The sequence below is a fragment of the Schistocerca gregaria genome, chromosome 6 (genome assembly GCF_023897955.1).
Source record: "Schistocerca gregaria isolate iqSchGreg1 chromosome 6, iqSchGreg1.2, whole genome shotgun sequence".
Lineage (NCBI taxonomy): Eukaryota > Metazoa > Arthropoda > Insecta > Orthoptera > Acrididae > Schistocerca > Schistocerca gregaria.
The window spans coordinates 417,612,339-417,630,807 of NC_064925.1; the positions used below are offsets into that span (position 1 = coordinate 417,612,339).

An 18,469-nucleotide genomic window follows, 5' to 3' on the forward strand; every position below is an offset into this window, starting at 1 on the left:
AAGATACATATATGAACATTATTTTGACAAAAATAACAAACTGATGCATTCCGAAAGGGGTTTCTACATTGAGGCAGGGAGTGGGAGCAAGGGCGGCTGCTGGTTGGGAGTGGAGGCAGCAGCTTGTAGTGTTCTACTTTTCTGGACAAGTGGTGTTTAACATATACTGTTCATTAACTCTTCACATATTCTGACTGTGCCCTCTTGAAAAGCTATGACGGACTTCTTCACCGACTGCCTCATAAATTCTGTTACTAAAAACTCTACACTATATTTCTAATTTCTGTTGAATAACATACTGACTGTTTTACATTAATAAACTATATATTGATAACAACCAAATACATCACTGAATATATAACATCAAACTTCTCTCAATATAAATGGCCAGCACAAAGTCTCTACATAGAATCAAACAATCTACCTGCATTTGACACTTCATCTGTCATTCTTCCTACATTTAAATCTGCATCATTACTCTGCAAATCAAATTAAGGGTTGGCAGCACATGGGAAAAATGAACACTTAAATCTTTCTGTGCAAGCTCTGATATATCTCATTTTATTATGACGACCAGTTCTCCATATGTAGTGAGTGCCAACAAAATATTCTCACATTCAAAGGAGAAATTTGTTGATTGAAATTTCATGAGAAAATCCTTCTGCAACAAAAAGGTTTTTGTTTTAATAATTGCCACCCCAATTTGGTAATCATGTCCATGGAACTCTCATCCCTATTTCATGAAGGACAGTTATGCATAGTGTAGGCAGTCTCTTTAGTACGCCTATTGCATTTTCTAAGTGTTTTGCCAATAAATACCAGTCTTTGGTTTGCTTTCCCCACACTACGTGACTTTCCAATTAACTGTAATCCCTAAGTATTTAGCTGAAGTCACAGCCTTTAAATGTGTGTGATTAGCTTTTAACCAAAGTGTAATGGATTTCATTTAGTACTCAGTTAGGTGACTTTACATTCTTCATTATTTAGTGTTAATTGCCACTTTTTGCACCATACAGATCTCTTGTCTAAATAATTTTGCAGTTGGTTTTGATCATCCGATAACTTTACAATATGGTAAATGACAGCATCATCTGCAAACAATCCAAGAGGGCTGCTGGGATGTCTCAAAAATTATTTAATACCGATTAGGAACAGAAAAAGGCCTATAATACTTTCTTGGGGAATGCCAGATATTACTTCTGTTTTACTCAGCCACTTTCTTTCAGTTATTATGAACTGCAACCTTTCTGACACATAGACACACAATTTGATTAGCAATCACTTCGGAGGAATGGTGTCAAAAGCCTTCCGGATATCTAAAATATAGTATTAGTGTGACATCCCCTGTCAACAGCACTCATTACTGCAATGAGAGTAACGAACTAGTTGTGTTTCACAAGAACAATATTTTCTGAATCTATGTTGGCAATTTGTCATTAAATGATTTTCTTGGCAATAATTTCTAATGTTCGAACAGTGTATGCTCCCAAATCCTATGGCAAATTGACATGGTATGGGTCTGTAATTCGGGGATTGCCCTTATTTCCTTTCTTGAGTATTGGTGTTACCTGAGAAACTTTCCTGTCTTTGGTTATGGATCCTCTGACGAGCGAGTGGTTGTACAAGATGCATACTCCGGATGGAACCTAACTGGTGAACAATCTGAACCTTAGGCCTTGCGTTTATTCCTTGATTTATGGGTTTGCTACACCAAGAATATCTGTGTTTAAGTTACTCATGTTGTTTTTAATTCAAACTCTGGAATATTTACTTCATCTTCTTTGATTAAGGAATTTCAGAATACCGTGTTCAGTAAGTCTGCTTTAGTGGCACAGTCATCAGTAACATTACTGATGCTACCATGTAGTGATGGTATTGACTGTTTATTACCACTGGTGTACTTCAAATACAATAAGAATTTCTTTGTTTTTTTTCTGCCAGATTTTGAGACAAGATTTTCTTTGTGGTTACTATTAAAAGCATTGTGCATTGATTTTCTGACTTTATATCTGCTGTGAGACTTAAACAATCTTGCTGGTTTTGCATTCTTTTAAACTTGGTTTTTTTCCTCTCCCAACAGTGTTATGTCCTGTTTGGTGCACCATGGGGGATCAGTACCATCTCTTATTAATTTATTTGGTATATATCTCTCATTTGTGATAAAGACTATTTCTTTGAATTTAAACCACACTGGTCTACACCTACGTAGTCAGATTGGAAGGGGTGGAAAATGTTTCTTAGGAAGGAGTCAAGTGATTTTAATTGATTTTCTAAAGAGACATATTTTGCATCTATTTCTGGAGGATGCAGATGTTACAGTGTTGTTTTGCTACAGTGACATTGTTGTTGTTGTTGTTGTTGTTGTTGTAGTCTTCAGTCCAGAGACTGGTTTGATGCAGCTCTCCATGCTACTCTATCCTGTGCAAGCTTCTTCATCTCCCAGTAGGTACTGCAACTTACATCCTTTTGAGTCTGTTTAGTGTATTCATCTCTTGGTCTCCCTCTACGATTTTTACCCTACACTCTCCCAGTAGGTACTGCAACTTACATCCTTTTGAGTCTGTTTAGTGTATTCATCTCTTGGTCTCCCTCTACGATTTTTACCCTACACTCTGCCCTCCAATACTAAATTGGCGATCCCTTGATGCCTCAGGAATCAGACCTACCAACTGATCCCTTCTTCTAGTCAAGTTGTGCCAAAAATTTCTGTTCTCCCCAATTCTGTTCAATACCTCCTCATTAATTATGTGATCTACCCATCTGATCTTCAACATTCTTCTGTAGCACCACATTTCACAAGCTTCTATTACATGGCTACACTCCATACAAATACTTTCAGAAACGACTGCTGACACTTAAATCTATACTCGATGTTAACAAATTTCTCTTCTTCAGAAACACTTTCCTTGCCATTGCCAGTCTACATTTTATATCCTCTCCACTTCAACCATCATCAGTTATTTTGCTCCCCAAATAGCAAAACTCATTTACCACTTTAATCTTCTCATTTTCTAATCTAATTCCCTCAGCATCACCAGACTTAATTCGACTACATTCCATTATCCTCTTTTTGCTTTTGTTGATGTTCATCTTATATTCTCCTTTCAAGACACTGTCCATTCCATTCAGCTGCTCTTCCAGGCCCTTTGCTGTCTCTGACAGAATTACAATGTCATTGGCGAACCTCAAAGTTTTTATTTCTTCTCCATGGATTTTAATTCCTACTCTGAATTTTTCTTTTGTTTCCTTTACTGCTTCCTCAATATACAATATACAATGACCTTATAGTCACTAATTCTTGTATCCATCATGATGCTCTCTATTTGCTCAGAATTATTTGATGCAAAGAGGTCAAGCATGTTTTTGCAACAATTTACACTTTGAGTGTGCTCTTGTACTAGTTGTTCAAAGTAATTTTTGGACGAAACATTCAGTATATATTCGGACAATGTTTTATGCCTACCACCAACTGTAATAATGTATTTTGCTGATACACTGAGTGTAGATTGAAGTCATCAACTATAATTGTATGAGTAGGGTACCTATTTGAAATGAGGCTGAAGTTTTCTTTGAATTATTCATCAACTGTATCACCTGAGTCAGGGGTATGGTAAAAGGACAGTGATTGACGTCAATACTACAGAATGGATACCTCCAACCTAATTCTCACAGAAGGATAATGCTCACTGCACCCATTACAACAACAAGCGACATGTGCCTCTTGGGTCATGACAAATGGTGAGCACCTCATGACAAATGGTGAGCACCTCAGGGAGGCCAGCACTCATTTGCTTGACACAGACATGGAGGGTATGGCTTTCTTGGTCTGGGTACTGGTCAACACTGCCAGTCCTCTGTTAACTGTAAGCTCCGCACATGCTTCAGTGAGGAACATTGTGTGTCACTTCAGTGAGAAACATTGTGTGTCATAGGGAATGGAGATTTCAACATATCCACACGGATCATGAATATGGTATGAACCTCTATTAAAAAAATCTCAATCTCAACGTGTGCTCTACACTGATGAGAACCTTGGCTATTGAGATGGAAGAGCACCTCAATATTAGAAGGATTACCCAGGCAAGCAGGTCTCTGTCTGGGTGTACACTTACTCCCCCAGCTGCTTGTGGGAGTTCCATTAAGTCAGTTGGACAATATAAACACACAGGCTCCCAAGAGACACCATGTGGCCAGTCCACGTGAGGTGGCTGTGAATGTAGACAATGTATTTATTGATGTGAAAGACAATGGAAGCTTCATTTGAAAAATAGTTGCCTTTCTATAGCCATCAAGTTGTAGAGGTACTTGCAGGATAACTCAAATCCATCAAGAGGCTGCGCAATGGTTCACTCCTGATTGAGACACTGAAAGCTACCCAAGTGAATAAATTGTTAAATGCCAAACTCCTTGGAAAATATGCTATCAACACTGGGCTTAATTTTTGTAAGCGAGTTGTAATTCCCAGGACATTATGGATATAGATACCAAAGAACTCTAATGCTAATGGGAAAGCAAATGTGTCACTAACTTTCAGAATTTTACGAAAAGGATTGGGGGTGAGCTCCAGGAATCACTATCCCTTATCCTGACCTTCAATTTACTGCCTGAATATATTGTGATGGCCCTATGTACCTAACTCTATGTGCTGCTGTGAATGTTGACACTTCAGTCTCACTGTCATGGGTTATAATAGTCAGGCTATGTGTGAAGGATGGGGCTCCACTGTTCATGAACCACGTATTCCATGCACTGGCCAATCCATGTATGTAGGCCCTCAATCCCACCCAGTTTGGCGCAAGCAATTTTCTATCTTTGCTGATGAGAAGGAAAGCAAGGAATTTAAAAGTCATCCAATGTCTCTCGTAGTCCAATATGAAGAAAGCATTTACGGCTGTGCAGCCACCCAGTTTCGTGAAGTCATTTCCCTCAGCACTGAAGTAGACTATACAGACGACTAGTGTTGGCACCCGGACTTTGACAGATGAGCAAGGCACATGGACCTGCAACTGTCAACACAGCTGCAAGCCTGCACCACTAGGCCAGCAACGAAACCTTCCTACACTGAAATAGTGTTTGGCTCTGATACTGAAAAGGATAACAGACCCTCATAGCAAACAGTGCAACAGCACCAACAAAATGTTCTTGTTTCAATGGCCTTATCAAAGTCACCAGAATATAAACTGGGATGAAAAAGAATTATATCATCTTATGGCACCTTACAGGGAAGAGAAAGGAAATCCTTCTCACCCTTTTTAACCTCATTTGGCTGCCAGGACTTCCCCAACTCATGACAAAAGATAATTTTAAATGCACTTTTGAAACTTGGGAAGAGGTACACATATCTGAATAATTATCATAAGTCTGTCCTCACCAGAATCGTGAGGAATACGTTAGCATGGATGGGCACAGCTCCTCTGTCACTTTCAGTGTGCTCCACCTTTGACAACCTGATCCTCCTGGAAGCACCTGTACAACAGTCTTCCTGCGACAGCATCAACATATAACTAAATTTTTTGATACCAAGAAGGACTGTGGTACTTGGAGGCAAATTATCTTCAGGCAACTCCGTGAATTAGATGGGTGTGGCTGGTTTTAAAGTTTTACACTATGGTTGGAGCTGATTACCAACTTGTCTCCTACAGAAACCCACAATTATTTTAGACTCGTCACATTATAAAAAAGATTTCACTCCAGATTTCATGTTTCACACTCTGTTTTTTAAAATTTTAGAAAGGCATCACAGTTTCAAAGTTGTATACACTGATACTTCCAAACCAGGGGACTCCCTTGGCTGTTAAGTAGTGTTCCCTAACTGTGTCCTTTGGATCTACCTTCCTCATGAATATACTGTATTTACTGCAGAGTTCCATGTGATCCTAAAGGCATTCAAGCAGATGAGGTGTCTTCAAGGCAAACAGTTTCTCATCTGCTGCGATTCCCTCAGTTCCCCACAATCTTAGCAGCACATGTACCCACCGGAAAAAATAGTCTAGCTGATACATGATCAACTGTACGTCCCTCAATTCAACGAGACAGCTGCTTGTCATGTTCAGGTGCTTACTGACGTGTTGCTGCAATGGCTCGCCAACATATCCACTGACTCACTAGAAGAGCGCAGGCGCCAAGGGTTAAGGCTATGGTATCACATCATTGTAGACGAATCAGAGTACAGCGACATCCAGTGCCCATTGCCATACAAATGAGCCACAGGCTTCTCATTCACGGCGCAGGAAAAGCACGACTGAAATTGTGGCCCAGCACACCTGCGGGCAGTGTGTCTGTGCCCAGTTTAAATGTGTGGACTTTGATTCTCTGTCCGTACTGACTCCGCTTCGTTAGACTGCGGCCAACAATGCTTTAGTACCGCCAGTGCTGGTTCCCATGTCTTGCTGCATTGTGCATTGAAATCCTATGTCCCTATTGATCAGGTCATTACTTATACAAATTTCGACTGCTTCTTTAATGATGGATTCCCAGTACTTGGAAGCAGATGAAAGGATCTTTGCCTCTCTGTAGTTCATGCTGTGTCCCATGTCAAGACAGTGTTCAGCCACTGCAGACTTCTCTGGCTGGCCCAGTCTGTGGTGTGACGTCTATGTTCAGCACATCTATCCTTAACAGTGTGACACACGTGGTCAATGTATAATTTCCCACACTGGCATGGGATTTTATATATCCCTGGTCTCCTTAGGTCATCTTTTACACAACCCAGCATAATTTGCACACGTGCTGGAGGGAGGAAGGCACATTTTATTTGATGTTTTCTAATTAGCCTGCCAATCTTAAAGGACACGCGTCTAACGCACAGTAGAAGAACCACCCTCTTGGAGTTCTCTGTTTCTTCTGGCTGTTCTTGAGCTTTAGTGCATGCAGGTTTAAACGCACTATGGATCTATTTATCAGAGTAACTGTTTTGTACAAATACAGAATGCAGATGGCTAAGCTCTGTTGATAAGCTCCATGCATCAGAGATAATTCTAGCCCTATGAACCAGAGTCCAAAACATGCCGCTACGTTGAGAGGGGTGATGACAGCTCGTTGCTCGTAGATACAGATTAGTGTGAGTCGGTTTGCAAAACACACTGTGACCCAAGCAACCATCTTCTTTTTTGCGGACCAAGACTTCATCAAGAAACAGGAGGTCTCCATTCTTCTCTACTTCCATGGTGAAGCAAATGCTGGGATGGAGGGAGTTAAGATATTCCAGAAATCCAGAAGCGTTGCTGCTCCTACAAAAGTGTCGTCCACATATCTCCAGAAACATTTAGGTTTCAACACCTCTGACTGAAGTGCTTTATTGTTGAAGTCTTCCATAAAAAGGTTAGCTACTATGGTAGACAAAGGGCTACCCATAGCAACACTGTCAGTCTGCTCAAAATATTGTTCATTAAATAAAAAGTACATAGAGTTACTCGGGAAACCAAATATATCGAAAGGTAGCAGAGTACTATAGATTGCTTAAAGGCATCTTGTTCAGGAGGAGAAAGACCACTGAAACTTAACAGAAAGCTTGTTTTCCTGAGCAACATGTGGATTAGTTAACTAAGTATACACAAAAGTTTGGTAACTATGGGGAAAGGAAATGTATAACCAAGTTAAGTGAGGCTGTTATCTTTAACAACAGAAACAAGTAGTGTGTGTGACAGATGTCAGAAAGTTAGGGCCTAATGAGACAATGCAATGTCAAATGTATGATGTGGAACCACAAAAAGACTTAATCTAGTGAGTATGAACGTGTTTGGTCGTTTGCCTCAAGAGGAGGGTGTGAAAATATTTTTGTATTAGTTGATCAAATGAATAGATGTAAGATGTCCTCCTCCAACTTAGTTTCTACGAATTGTAGTAAATCCACCAAGGGTACTCGTGTAAACAAAGAGACCACATCGAAACTCACTAAAAAAATTGTAAGAAATCCTCAGATAGTGTAAGAAAGTAATTAACAGAGATTATAAAAAAGGGTAGATAATGGAAGCAAGCAAAGAAAGGATCAGATACAAGAAAACATTCAGAAAGCAGAGCACAAAGTAGCTACAGTTCTAGGTGTATGTGAAAGTGAGCATACAATAGTAAAATCAATGAGGAAAAGTCAAAACTGTTTAAAAGCTGTAAAAGTTGTGTGGAAGAAGAAGAAGCTAGCACTGGTCATTTGACTGATAAGGTGGCCTGGTAGCAAATGAATCACATGATCATAACAACAGACTAACTAAAGTAGAACATAATATAAAAGTTGGTGCTAACAGTGTGAGTGGTAGTGTGATAAAAGAGTTGGCTGAAGTGGCTTACATTACTAACAGACAGTTCTTACATTTTGATCCTGCTGGACATGTGCATCCCAAGATATTTTGGAATGAATTTGAAAATGTGTTACCAAGACTGTGCATCAGCAAGCAATAGATTGGTTTTATGTCATCAAAATTTATGGGAAAAGCTGGGACCTGGAGTGTGATTGCTAATGAAAGATACATTACTTTGGAAAAGTTTGAAGATGTGTTTTTCAAAGAATATTGAGGTAAACAAAAGCAGATCGAACTGACAACAATTTCTGGTCTGGGGAAAAATTTAATCGCAGAAAGGAGAGTGTGAAAAGGTTTGCTTTAAAGTGGGTTGCTGAAATATCATATTTCACTAACAACTTAAGAGCCAGAGAAGAATGTAGTGGTTTTTGATGGAAAGAAGCCTGGCATAATAAAATAATTGCTGCTCCCAGGTATGAGATTAATAAATTTATTAATTATCTGGAAAGAGCAGAGGGACTAATGCACAAGGAGGAGCAGGCTACAAGTTGGTTAAGAGTGAATTTGTAAAAAGAGAATTGAAATTTTTGGGACATATCATTGCTGGGGAAGGAATTCTTCCAGGTCTGGAGAAAATTAAGACTATAAGGTAATTTAAAGCTCTCACTGCCAGAAAAAAATTGAAGGGTAGGGTCTATTGAAGGGCATGGTCTATTAAGATTTTATTGTTTTGTAACAATGCTCCAAGCTTGAGAAATCTGTTAAGAAAGACAAATCTTATAAGTGGACTTCAGAGTCCAGCACTAGAAGAACGGAGGGAAGCTTTATGTAACAGTTAACAGTGAAATCATCCAGACTTCACTATTCCTTTTTGTTTAATGATGGATGCTGTTGGTTTGGAGTTGCTTTGGAATTGTTTCAAGTGAATAAGGAAGGAGAGGAAGAGGTTCATAAAAGTATAGTTTTTGCTAGTACATCTTTGCGGCAATCAGAAAGGAGGTATTGCATTTCAGAACAGGACACATTGGCTGTTATAATTGGTTTGCAATGATTTCATCTGTATTTGCTGGGCACAAACTGATTCTGTACAGTGATCACAGGGAATGACATTTTTACAAACTTAAACATCCATGACTTAACTTGTTGGGCTTTGTATATTCAGCAGTATGATATTAAGTAGCTGAATGGGTCTGAAAATGTAGTTGCTGATACATTACCTAGAAGTGTAGAAGACGGAAATGAGAATGAGACTTGTATAAAGAGGGTCTACTTACTTTTTGCTTCAATGATCAAAGTTGATGAGGAAGGTAAACTGAAGAGGTTTTGTAAGGAACTAAGGTAAGAACAGAATATGGATGATAAGCTGAAGTCACTTACAAGTTACCTGGGAAACCAAGAATATTCCAAGGTAGCAGAGTATTATAGATTGAGTAAAGGTATCTTGTTTAGGAGGAGAAAGAACACTGAAACCTAATGGAAAGCTTGTTTTCCTGAGCAACATGTGGATTAGTTAACTAACTATACACAAAAGTTTGGTAACTATGGGGAAAGGAAATGTATTACCAAGTTAAGTGCGGCTGTTATCTTTAACAACATGTACAGAAAAGAGTAGAGATGTGTGATAGACGTCAGAAAGTTTGGGCAACTAATAAGATAATGCAAGGTCAAATGTATGATGTGGAACCACAAAAAGACTTGATATAGTGAGTATGAACTTATTTGGTCCTTTGCCTGCATCAAGAGGAGGGTATGAAAATGTTTTTGTGTTAGTTCATGGTTTTATCAAATTTGTAAAATTATATCTTATTAGAATAATTATTCCATGCACAGTGGCATTCAAACAATTACTCTTCCCACACTCCATACGTGAATGGAACAGGAAGAAACCCTAACAACTGATACAAAGGGACGTACCCTCTGCCATGCACCTCACATTGGTTTGCAGAGTATCGTTGGTAAATGTAGAAGAATATTATGTAGAAGTCAGGAAACATCCATTTGAAATAGTTGGGAAAAGTCATTAGGATACAGGGAAATCATCATTGAAAGTTATAGAAGTAAGGGTCATGAGCTGTGCATAGAATTTAAGATAGAGTGGATCCAATTTTATATATGTATGTATGAGGGAGCAAAAAAGGATAGATGAACCCATAGAAGGGACAGTCTAGCCTTTGGTGAGGTGAATCCATGTAAGAAATGACCTTTACTGCATTAAGGATGTATTAGAGAGCAAAGGGTAGGTGGACCGAAGGAGAGGTGGTCTATGTCTAGGTCAGGTGAATCACTGGCAGGGATAACTGTATAATTTCTTTTGTGAAGAGATGTAAGGAGAGGGACACCGGCATCACAAAGATGTTGGCAGAAGGTAACTGCCTTAGAGCAAAAGTAATGAACTACTGATCGAGCCAAGTCAAATAGAACAAATCTCTTATGCTTTCCGATATGAAAATCTAACAATGTAATGATGAATTATTGGATGACTATAGTAGTTTAAGAAAATAGATAGAGAAATGAATGTACTAAAAACACACTATATCCCTTAACCAAGTGCTAAAGGCATACCCAAATAGAAAATGAAATTGTTGTTGAGCCTAGTAATCACAAATGCAAACTGTTTGACTTAAGACGTATGCTCAGACTTGCTGAACTGTGCGAAGAAATGGCACTGAATTCAGTCTCAAGAGAAATTGATTTAATAAGGGTCAAAATTTATCAAAATTTGGAGGTTGTAAAAAGATTGTGATCAGTTAAGCAAGTTATTTTACGTGACATATTTAATCTTAGTGTGGGGATCTGTGGTATAACAGGTTGTTCCACCTTTTGTGGATCAGTTAAGCAAGTTATTTCACATGACATATTTCATCTCAGTGGGGGGATTTGTGTTGTAACAAGTTGTTCCACCTCTTACTTGCAGTCAGATGAAAGATGTTCATATAAAAACATTGTGTAGGTGGTTATCATGTAGAAAACTTCCACTGTTTGCACTTCAGATTTGATTTGAGTAGAGACAATGGAAGAAGCGTGAGCACAATGTCATTCTCTTATGTTCTGTTCTGAGATTCACTACAGCTATGTTGTTCCGAGTAATAAGAGATTTGTCAGCTAACATTTAAATTTTAAATATGAGAACAACCAAATACAGAAGAGTTCTTTAAAATGTAGTTACGTCGTTGAGTGAGTTGGCATAGATGTGAGCTCTCTTACAGCACTCAAACCTCTGCTTATGGAGACAAAGTCACAAACCACAAGAAGTGGCACAGCATAGCAGGTCCACAGCACAAGGAACTATGGGAAGATGACCTTAAGATAATCATCAAGGTAAAACTTAGTATGAAGAGTTTCAGGGCGTCAGAACATTCATGAAGTTGTTGACTCAGTTGTGTAACCCAAGCTTCTGAACACTTCATTTTAACTTACTCCCATGACAGGATTATTTTAAACACTCTAGTGGTGGGCAAATACCAGTAGGGTGAAAGTGGTCTGGTGAATCTTCTCACAGGGATTTATCTAGTTATGTAGACTGGGGAGGTCTTTGCAACACATCCTTTGATCCTGCAGTCCTTATGGCCTCAGCCTCCATTAGTCCCTGCACAACACCCGCATCCACCCCCTGCCCATGAACTTAACTTCACTCATCCTGCACTCACACTAAATTCTCTGCAGTGTTCCTCTTCCCAGTCTACTCCTCCCACCCTATGAGCCTGCTCCATCTCACTAACAGTCGTCAGTCATCCTTCCTCAACCCTCCCTCTCACATCTCCCTGCCTCCTTCCTTCCCTTACCCAATACACTCAACACAACCCCCTTATCCCGGTTGAGATGCAGTTCCCTTACAATGTTACCAGCCAGGACAATGTGACTGCAAAGATCTATGTGTGTATATGTGTACTGTTTAGCTCCGAAGGATGATTCTTCTCAAATGCATTGTCTTTTTCTTGTGAACAATTATTTAGTGAGTTGTTATTGTCGCTCCGTAAATTATTGTATCATAACATGGACATTCCAGTATTGTAACAAAAAGAAAGGGTAATACAGGGTGTCACAAAAGCCACCAACAAACTTTAGCAAGAGATACCTTATACAAAAAAAGAAAGGAGAAAAAAGAAAAAAAAGTCAGTAAATAAGGGCTTTAAAGCGCATATCTTAAGAGAAATGGACACTTGTTCATCTTCAATACTATGAAACGTATCTTAAGAGATATGGGTCCTTGTTTGTGTGTGGCACTATGAAACACATCTATTCTACTGCAAGCTCTTTTTTTTCATATTTTGGGAAGGGGCAGTATGGATCAAAACAAAAAAATGTCTAATAAACATGTGTTCTAAGCAATTATTTAGTGAAGATGAACAAGGGCTCATAGCTCTTTAAGTATGCATTTTAGACCCCATGTTTACTAGGCTTTTTCCTTGTTTTGGTCACTACTTCCTCCTCCAGAAATCTGGAAAGCAAAGACCTTGCAGTAGATGAGGTCTATTTCACAGTATCGAAAAAGAACAAGTGCTCATATCTTTTAAGGTATGAATTTTAGAGCCAATGTTTACTGACATTTTTTACATATTTCTATATAAGGAACCTGTTCTTAAAGTTTGTCAGTATTTTTTATGGGAGCCTTTGTATATGTCTAGTGATTTCATAAAAATAAACAAACAAATTGAAGAGCATGAAAGGGAAGCAGTGGTGGAGAAGGGAGTGAGGCAGATTTGTAGCCTATCCCTGATGTTATTCAATCTGTATATTGAGCAAGCAGTAAAAAGAGAGAGAGAGAGAGAGAGAGAGAGAGAGAGAGAGAGAGAGAGAGAGAGAGAGAGAGAGAAGTGTCTTGAAAGAAGGACATAAGATGAACATCAACAAAAGCAAAATGAGGATAATGGAATGTAGTCGAATTAAATCAGGTGATGCTGCGGGAGTTAGATTAGGAAATGAGACGCTTAAAGTAGTAAATGAGTTTTGCTATTTGGGGAGCAAAATAACTGATGATCGTCATAGTAGAGAGGATATAAAATGTATACTGGCAATGGCAAGGAAAGCGTTTCTGAAGAAGAGAAATTTGTTAACATCAAGTATAGATTTAAGTGTCAGCAAGTCGTTTCTGAAAGTATTTGTATGGAGTGTAGCCATGTATGGAAGTGAAATGTGGATGATAAACAGTTTACACAAGAAGAGAATAGAAGCTTTTGAAATGTTGTGCAACAGAAGAATGCTGAAGATTAGATAGGTAGAGCACGTAACTAAAGTGGAGCTACTGAATGGAATTGGGAAGAAGAGAAATTTGTGGTGTAATCTGACTAGAAGAAGGAATTGGTTGTTGGTAGGACACATTCTGAGGCATCAAGGGATCACCAACTTAGTACTGTAGAGAAGTGGGGGGAGGGGGGGGATCCTAGAGATAAAAGTGAATACAGTAAGCTGATTGAGAAGGAGAAGCTTCCAGTAACTACTCGGAGATGAACAGGCTTGCACGGATGGATTAGCGTGGAGAGTTGCATCAAACTAGTCTTTGGACTGAAGATCACAACAACAACAAATAACCAAAACAGTTTACTGAATCAGTCACTTATTTGTAAACTGTTTTGTTTATTATGTTTATGTTGACAAACAAACAAATGACTGATTCAGAAGTCATACACTCTGTATGTTTTTAGTAACAGTCTTTGTAGATTTTGCTACTTCATTGGTTTAACCCTTATTAAATAAAAAAGATTTTGAACTCTAATTCTTTTGCGATCTTACCATATTTAGTAAGAAAGGTAAGATAGTTACAAAAACATGGAGTAATTGCAAACAACAAAAACCATAACAGACAATAGTGTTTTGTCTCTTATGATTTTTGCATAGTTTCTACTAAATTTATGACAAAATAATATGGCATACTGGCTGTGGAGCTTTGTGAAATATTAATAGACTTTATTCACATGAAATTGCCTAATATATGAAGTTAAATAAATCTTGTTTCAAGAAACAGGAAGAGCACTTTTATCAGTGTAAAAATTATTAGATTATACACATGAACGTATGTCATCCTTATAGTAGCACAATCATTTTTTTCATAAAAAATTACCTGGAAGTCAGAAGACCATTCCTCAAGTTCTCTAAGGCGAAGTAGAAAGTCTACAAACCAAGGCCCAAGAGTAAGCATGGATGGATATGCTCGTTTTGTCCATGAGGCTGGTACAGTATCCATGAAGAGTGCTGCTTCCAAGTCTTCCATGTCACTCGTTATTGTCAGCTCACCCTGAAATTTCAAATTTTGCATGTGTAAACAGTGGATGTTATACAGACAATATTTGAATATACATACCATTGAACAAAACTGAAGCTTGTTCTGAAGGGACACAAACTACTACACATGAGTAGTGATACACAGTGTACGTGCAAGGGAACAGCTTTTTAGGTGTCCAGTGGCCTTATTTTATTAGTTTTGTTATACAAATAATTTGGTTGTAAGGGAAGAGACTAGAATGTGCTTCACTTTATAACATATTTATGGACATAAAATTCCCCTAAATATCCCTCATTTTCTACTTCACAATACTTTTTTACTAGATAATTTGCCATAACATATTATGACAGCATGTTTAATTTTCATTTGCCCACATTTGTTTATTTAATTATGTAAGATATTTCCAGAAAATCTATCAGTTTTAAACAAAGTGGTTTTGCTGTCTGTAATACTTGGTAATGTAGCAAACTTGAGTCTTAACAAAAAGAAATATAAACACAGTTATATAAAATCACTTTTAGTTGCCAAAATAGTTACTTACACACAAAAGAAACATGTTTTCTTTTTGACACACAATCAACATAAACAAATTTCTTGACATCTTCAGTAAAATGTTTCCGGGTATGAGGCAGCTTTATCATCATGCTATATATAAAACCACAATCCTGATGAAGGCCGAAATGTTGGCATGCACATATACTACGAGCTGTGTGACATACTGCTGGTAGATGACGAGACATTGTGCTGGTGAAAAATGAGTTGCATGTGGTGGTGGACATGGTCTCCAATGATAGACACATAGTTGTGTTGATCCACTGTGCCTTCTAAATGATGAGATTACCCAGAAAAAGGTCATGAAAACATTCCCCAGACCATAGCCCTCTGACAATTGTTGCAGGGTGTTTTCTTTCAGATGTTTCATACTGTAAACACTAGTCGCCATCAATCTGATGGAGCCTAAAATGTGATTCATCTGAAAAGGACACCTGTTGCCACTTGGATGTCTAGTTGCGGTACTGGTGTGCAAATGTCAGCCTTAATCGCCAACGAACATCAGTCAGCGTGGGTGCATGAACAAGGCACCTGCTGCAGAAGCCCAAACACAGCAATATTTGCTGAACAGCCAGTGAGGGGACACAGTTTGTAGCCCCATGGTTCATTTGGATGGTCAGTCACTCAACAGTTGCATCTCTACTCACACATACACATGTCTGTAGCCTTTGTTCACCCCTGTTGTCTATGAGCTGTGGTACACCGCTGCTGTCTTGGTACGCATTTTGGATAGTGCCATTTTCCATGTACAGCATACTTTAATCATGGTGAAATGCAAACTGTTTACAAACCTAGCAATTTCAGAAATGCTTCCACCCTTGCCCTAAAAGGATGACCATGCCCTTTTGGACATCAGATAAATCGCTACAATCCTGAATTATGATTCCTCTATTGCGACGACGATTGCATTGTTTTCCATTTGTCCACAACATGCTCTATATACCCGCCACTGCTAGTGCTGCCATCTGTGAGTGGTTATTGCATGCTGGCATCAAACATAGGTAGTGATAATATTAATATTAATATTAATGTAATGCTGGACATAGCATAAGACCCGTAGCCCACAATCCATGACAGAATAAATACCCTATACATCCTCCTTGCAGCTTTTTGTAGCTCTGGCAGCATAAGAGACATAGACAGTGAGCCCTAGAATGGGAATACTTCCTTGCTACAGATCTGCCCAACCAAAGTCAATCTAATCCTACACTGACCCTTACACTTCTACCATTTCATACCACCATCCACTCCCCGCAGTTCATACCAGCATCCAACCATGACCCTCCCCTGCCCTTTGTTTCTAATTACTGGCCATCTTCCAGGATTTCCCTACCTCCAACTTGATCTCACCATATGTCCGTGGGTTCCTTTCCAAGAATACAGCTCTCAACAGAAGAAAGAACAGCCATTCGCAGCAGCAACACAGACTGTGAAATAATCATAGTGACTACTAGACAGAAGTCTTCTGCCAACTGCCTGGCTCCTTCATCTACAATCTCTACCACAGTGATATCATCCCAGAAGTGCAACAACCTCCAATCCCTAATCAAATCAATAGGATAATGTTAGAATCTCTCCCCTGAATCCATTTTCCCCCTCATCCCAATGATTGCCCACAAACACTCATATCGACATGCTTCCCAAAACCTATAAACTCAACTCTCTTGGATGCCCCATTGTAGCTGATTACTGTGCTCTGCTTGTGTCCACCAGCACCTCCAACCACCTGCCCAGAGCCTAGTCTCTCGTATCAAAGATAGAAACCACTTCTGCCACACTGACTCACAACCATCTCCACCTCATTACTGTCTGGATCCCCATTCACCACTGTTGATGCCTACTTCCTACTAGAGACAGGGAAATTCATTTGTCATTGGGAACTAGTTCACTGGTAACCAGTCCATTTTGGGATCCATTCATTTTTATTTGGCCACCATTCCTTTTTTCATCTAATTGTGTGCATCAAATTTTAGTTGAACCTTATACAACCAGAAATTAAAAAGACAATTTTATTTTAAAAAACTGTAGTTCAGCTTTTGTTAATTAATATTTCAATTTGTTAATAAACGTGGGATTATATAAAAGTAAAAAAAGTTGTTAATAGTGAGATTCGAATCAACAAGTTTACAATTATGAGCTTCTCTGCTATACACTCGGCTACTTACGACTACTGAAATGTAAAACTGTAAATAAAATAGAAAGAAACTTCCACATGGGAAAAAATATATTAAAAACAAAGATTCCAAGACTTACCAAGCGGGAAGACGCCGGCAGACAGGCACATGAACAAAACACACAAACACACACACAGAATTACGAGCTTTCGCAACTGGCAGTTGCTTCGTCAGGAAAGAGGGAAGGAGAGGGAAAAATGAAAGGATGTGGGTTTTAAGGGAGAGGGTAAGGAGTCATTCCAATCCCGGGAGTGGAAAGACTTCCCTTAGGGGAAAAAAAGGACAGGTGTACACTCGCGCACACACACACACACACACACATATCCATCTGCACATACACAGACACAAGCAGACATATTTAAAGGCAAAGAGTAAGGGCAGAGATGTCAGTCGAGGCGGAAGTACAGAGGCAAAGAAGTTGTTGAAAGACAGGTGAGGTATGAGCGGCGGCAACTTGAAATTAGCGGAGGTTGAGGCCTGACGGATATCGAGAAGAGAGGATATACTGAAGGGCGAGTTCCCATCTCCGGAGTTCGGATAGGTTGGTGTTGGTGGGAAGTATCCAGATAACTCGGACGGTGTAACACTGTGCCAAGATGTGCTGGCCGTGCATCAAGGCATGTTTAGCCACAGGGTGATCCTCATTACCAACAAACACTGTCTGCCTGTGTCCATTCATGCGAATGGACAGTTTGTTGCTGGTCATTCCCACATAGAAAGCGTCACAGTGCAGGCAGGTCAGTTGGTAAATCACGTGGGTGCTTTCACATGTGGCTCTCCCTTTGATCGTGTACACTTTCCGGATTACAGGACTGGAGTAGGTGGTGGTGGGAGGGTGCATAGGACAGGTTTTACACCGGGGGCGGTTGCAAGGGTAGGAGCCAGAGGGTAGGGAAGGTGGTTTGGGGATTTCATAGGGATGAACCAAGAGGTTACGAAGGTTAGGTGGACGGCGGAAAGACACTCTTGGTGGAGTGGGAAGGATTTCATGAAGGATGGATCTCATTTCGGGGCAGGATTTTAGGAAGTCGTATCCGTGCTGGAGAGCCACATTCAAGGTCTGATCCAGTCCCGGGAAGTATTCTGTCACAAGTGGGGCACTTTTGGGGTTCTTCTGTGAGAGGTTCTGGGTTTGAGGGGATGAGGAAGTGGCTCTGGTTATCTGCTTCTGTACCAGGTTGGGAGGGTAGTTGCGGGATGCGAAAGCTGTTTTCAGGTTGTTGGTGTAATGGTCGAGGGATTCAGGACTGGAGCAGATTCGTTTGCCACGAAGGCCTAGGCTGTAGGGA

At 39.5% G+C, this 18,469-nt stretch overlaps 1 protein-coding gene across 1 annotated transcript in view; it reads right to left on the minus strand.

The window, feature by feature from the left end:
- Positions 1 to 18,469, minus strand: part of LOC126277970 (dynein beta chain, ciliary-like) — a 694,172-nt gene that overhangs the window by 12,306 nt on the left and 663,397 nt on the right. The window contains exon 35 of the mRNA XM_049977623.1: positions 14,293 to 14,466. Within this exon, the coding sequence (XP_049833580.1) occupies positions 14,293 to 14,466 (174 nt within the window). The remainder of the gene's footprint in view (positions 1 to 14,292; positions 14,467 to 18,469) is intronic.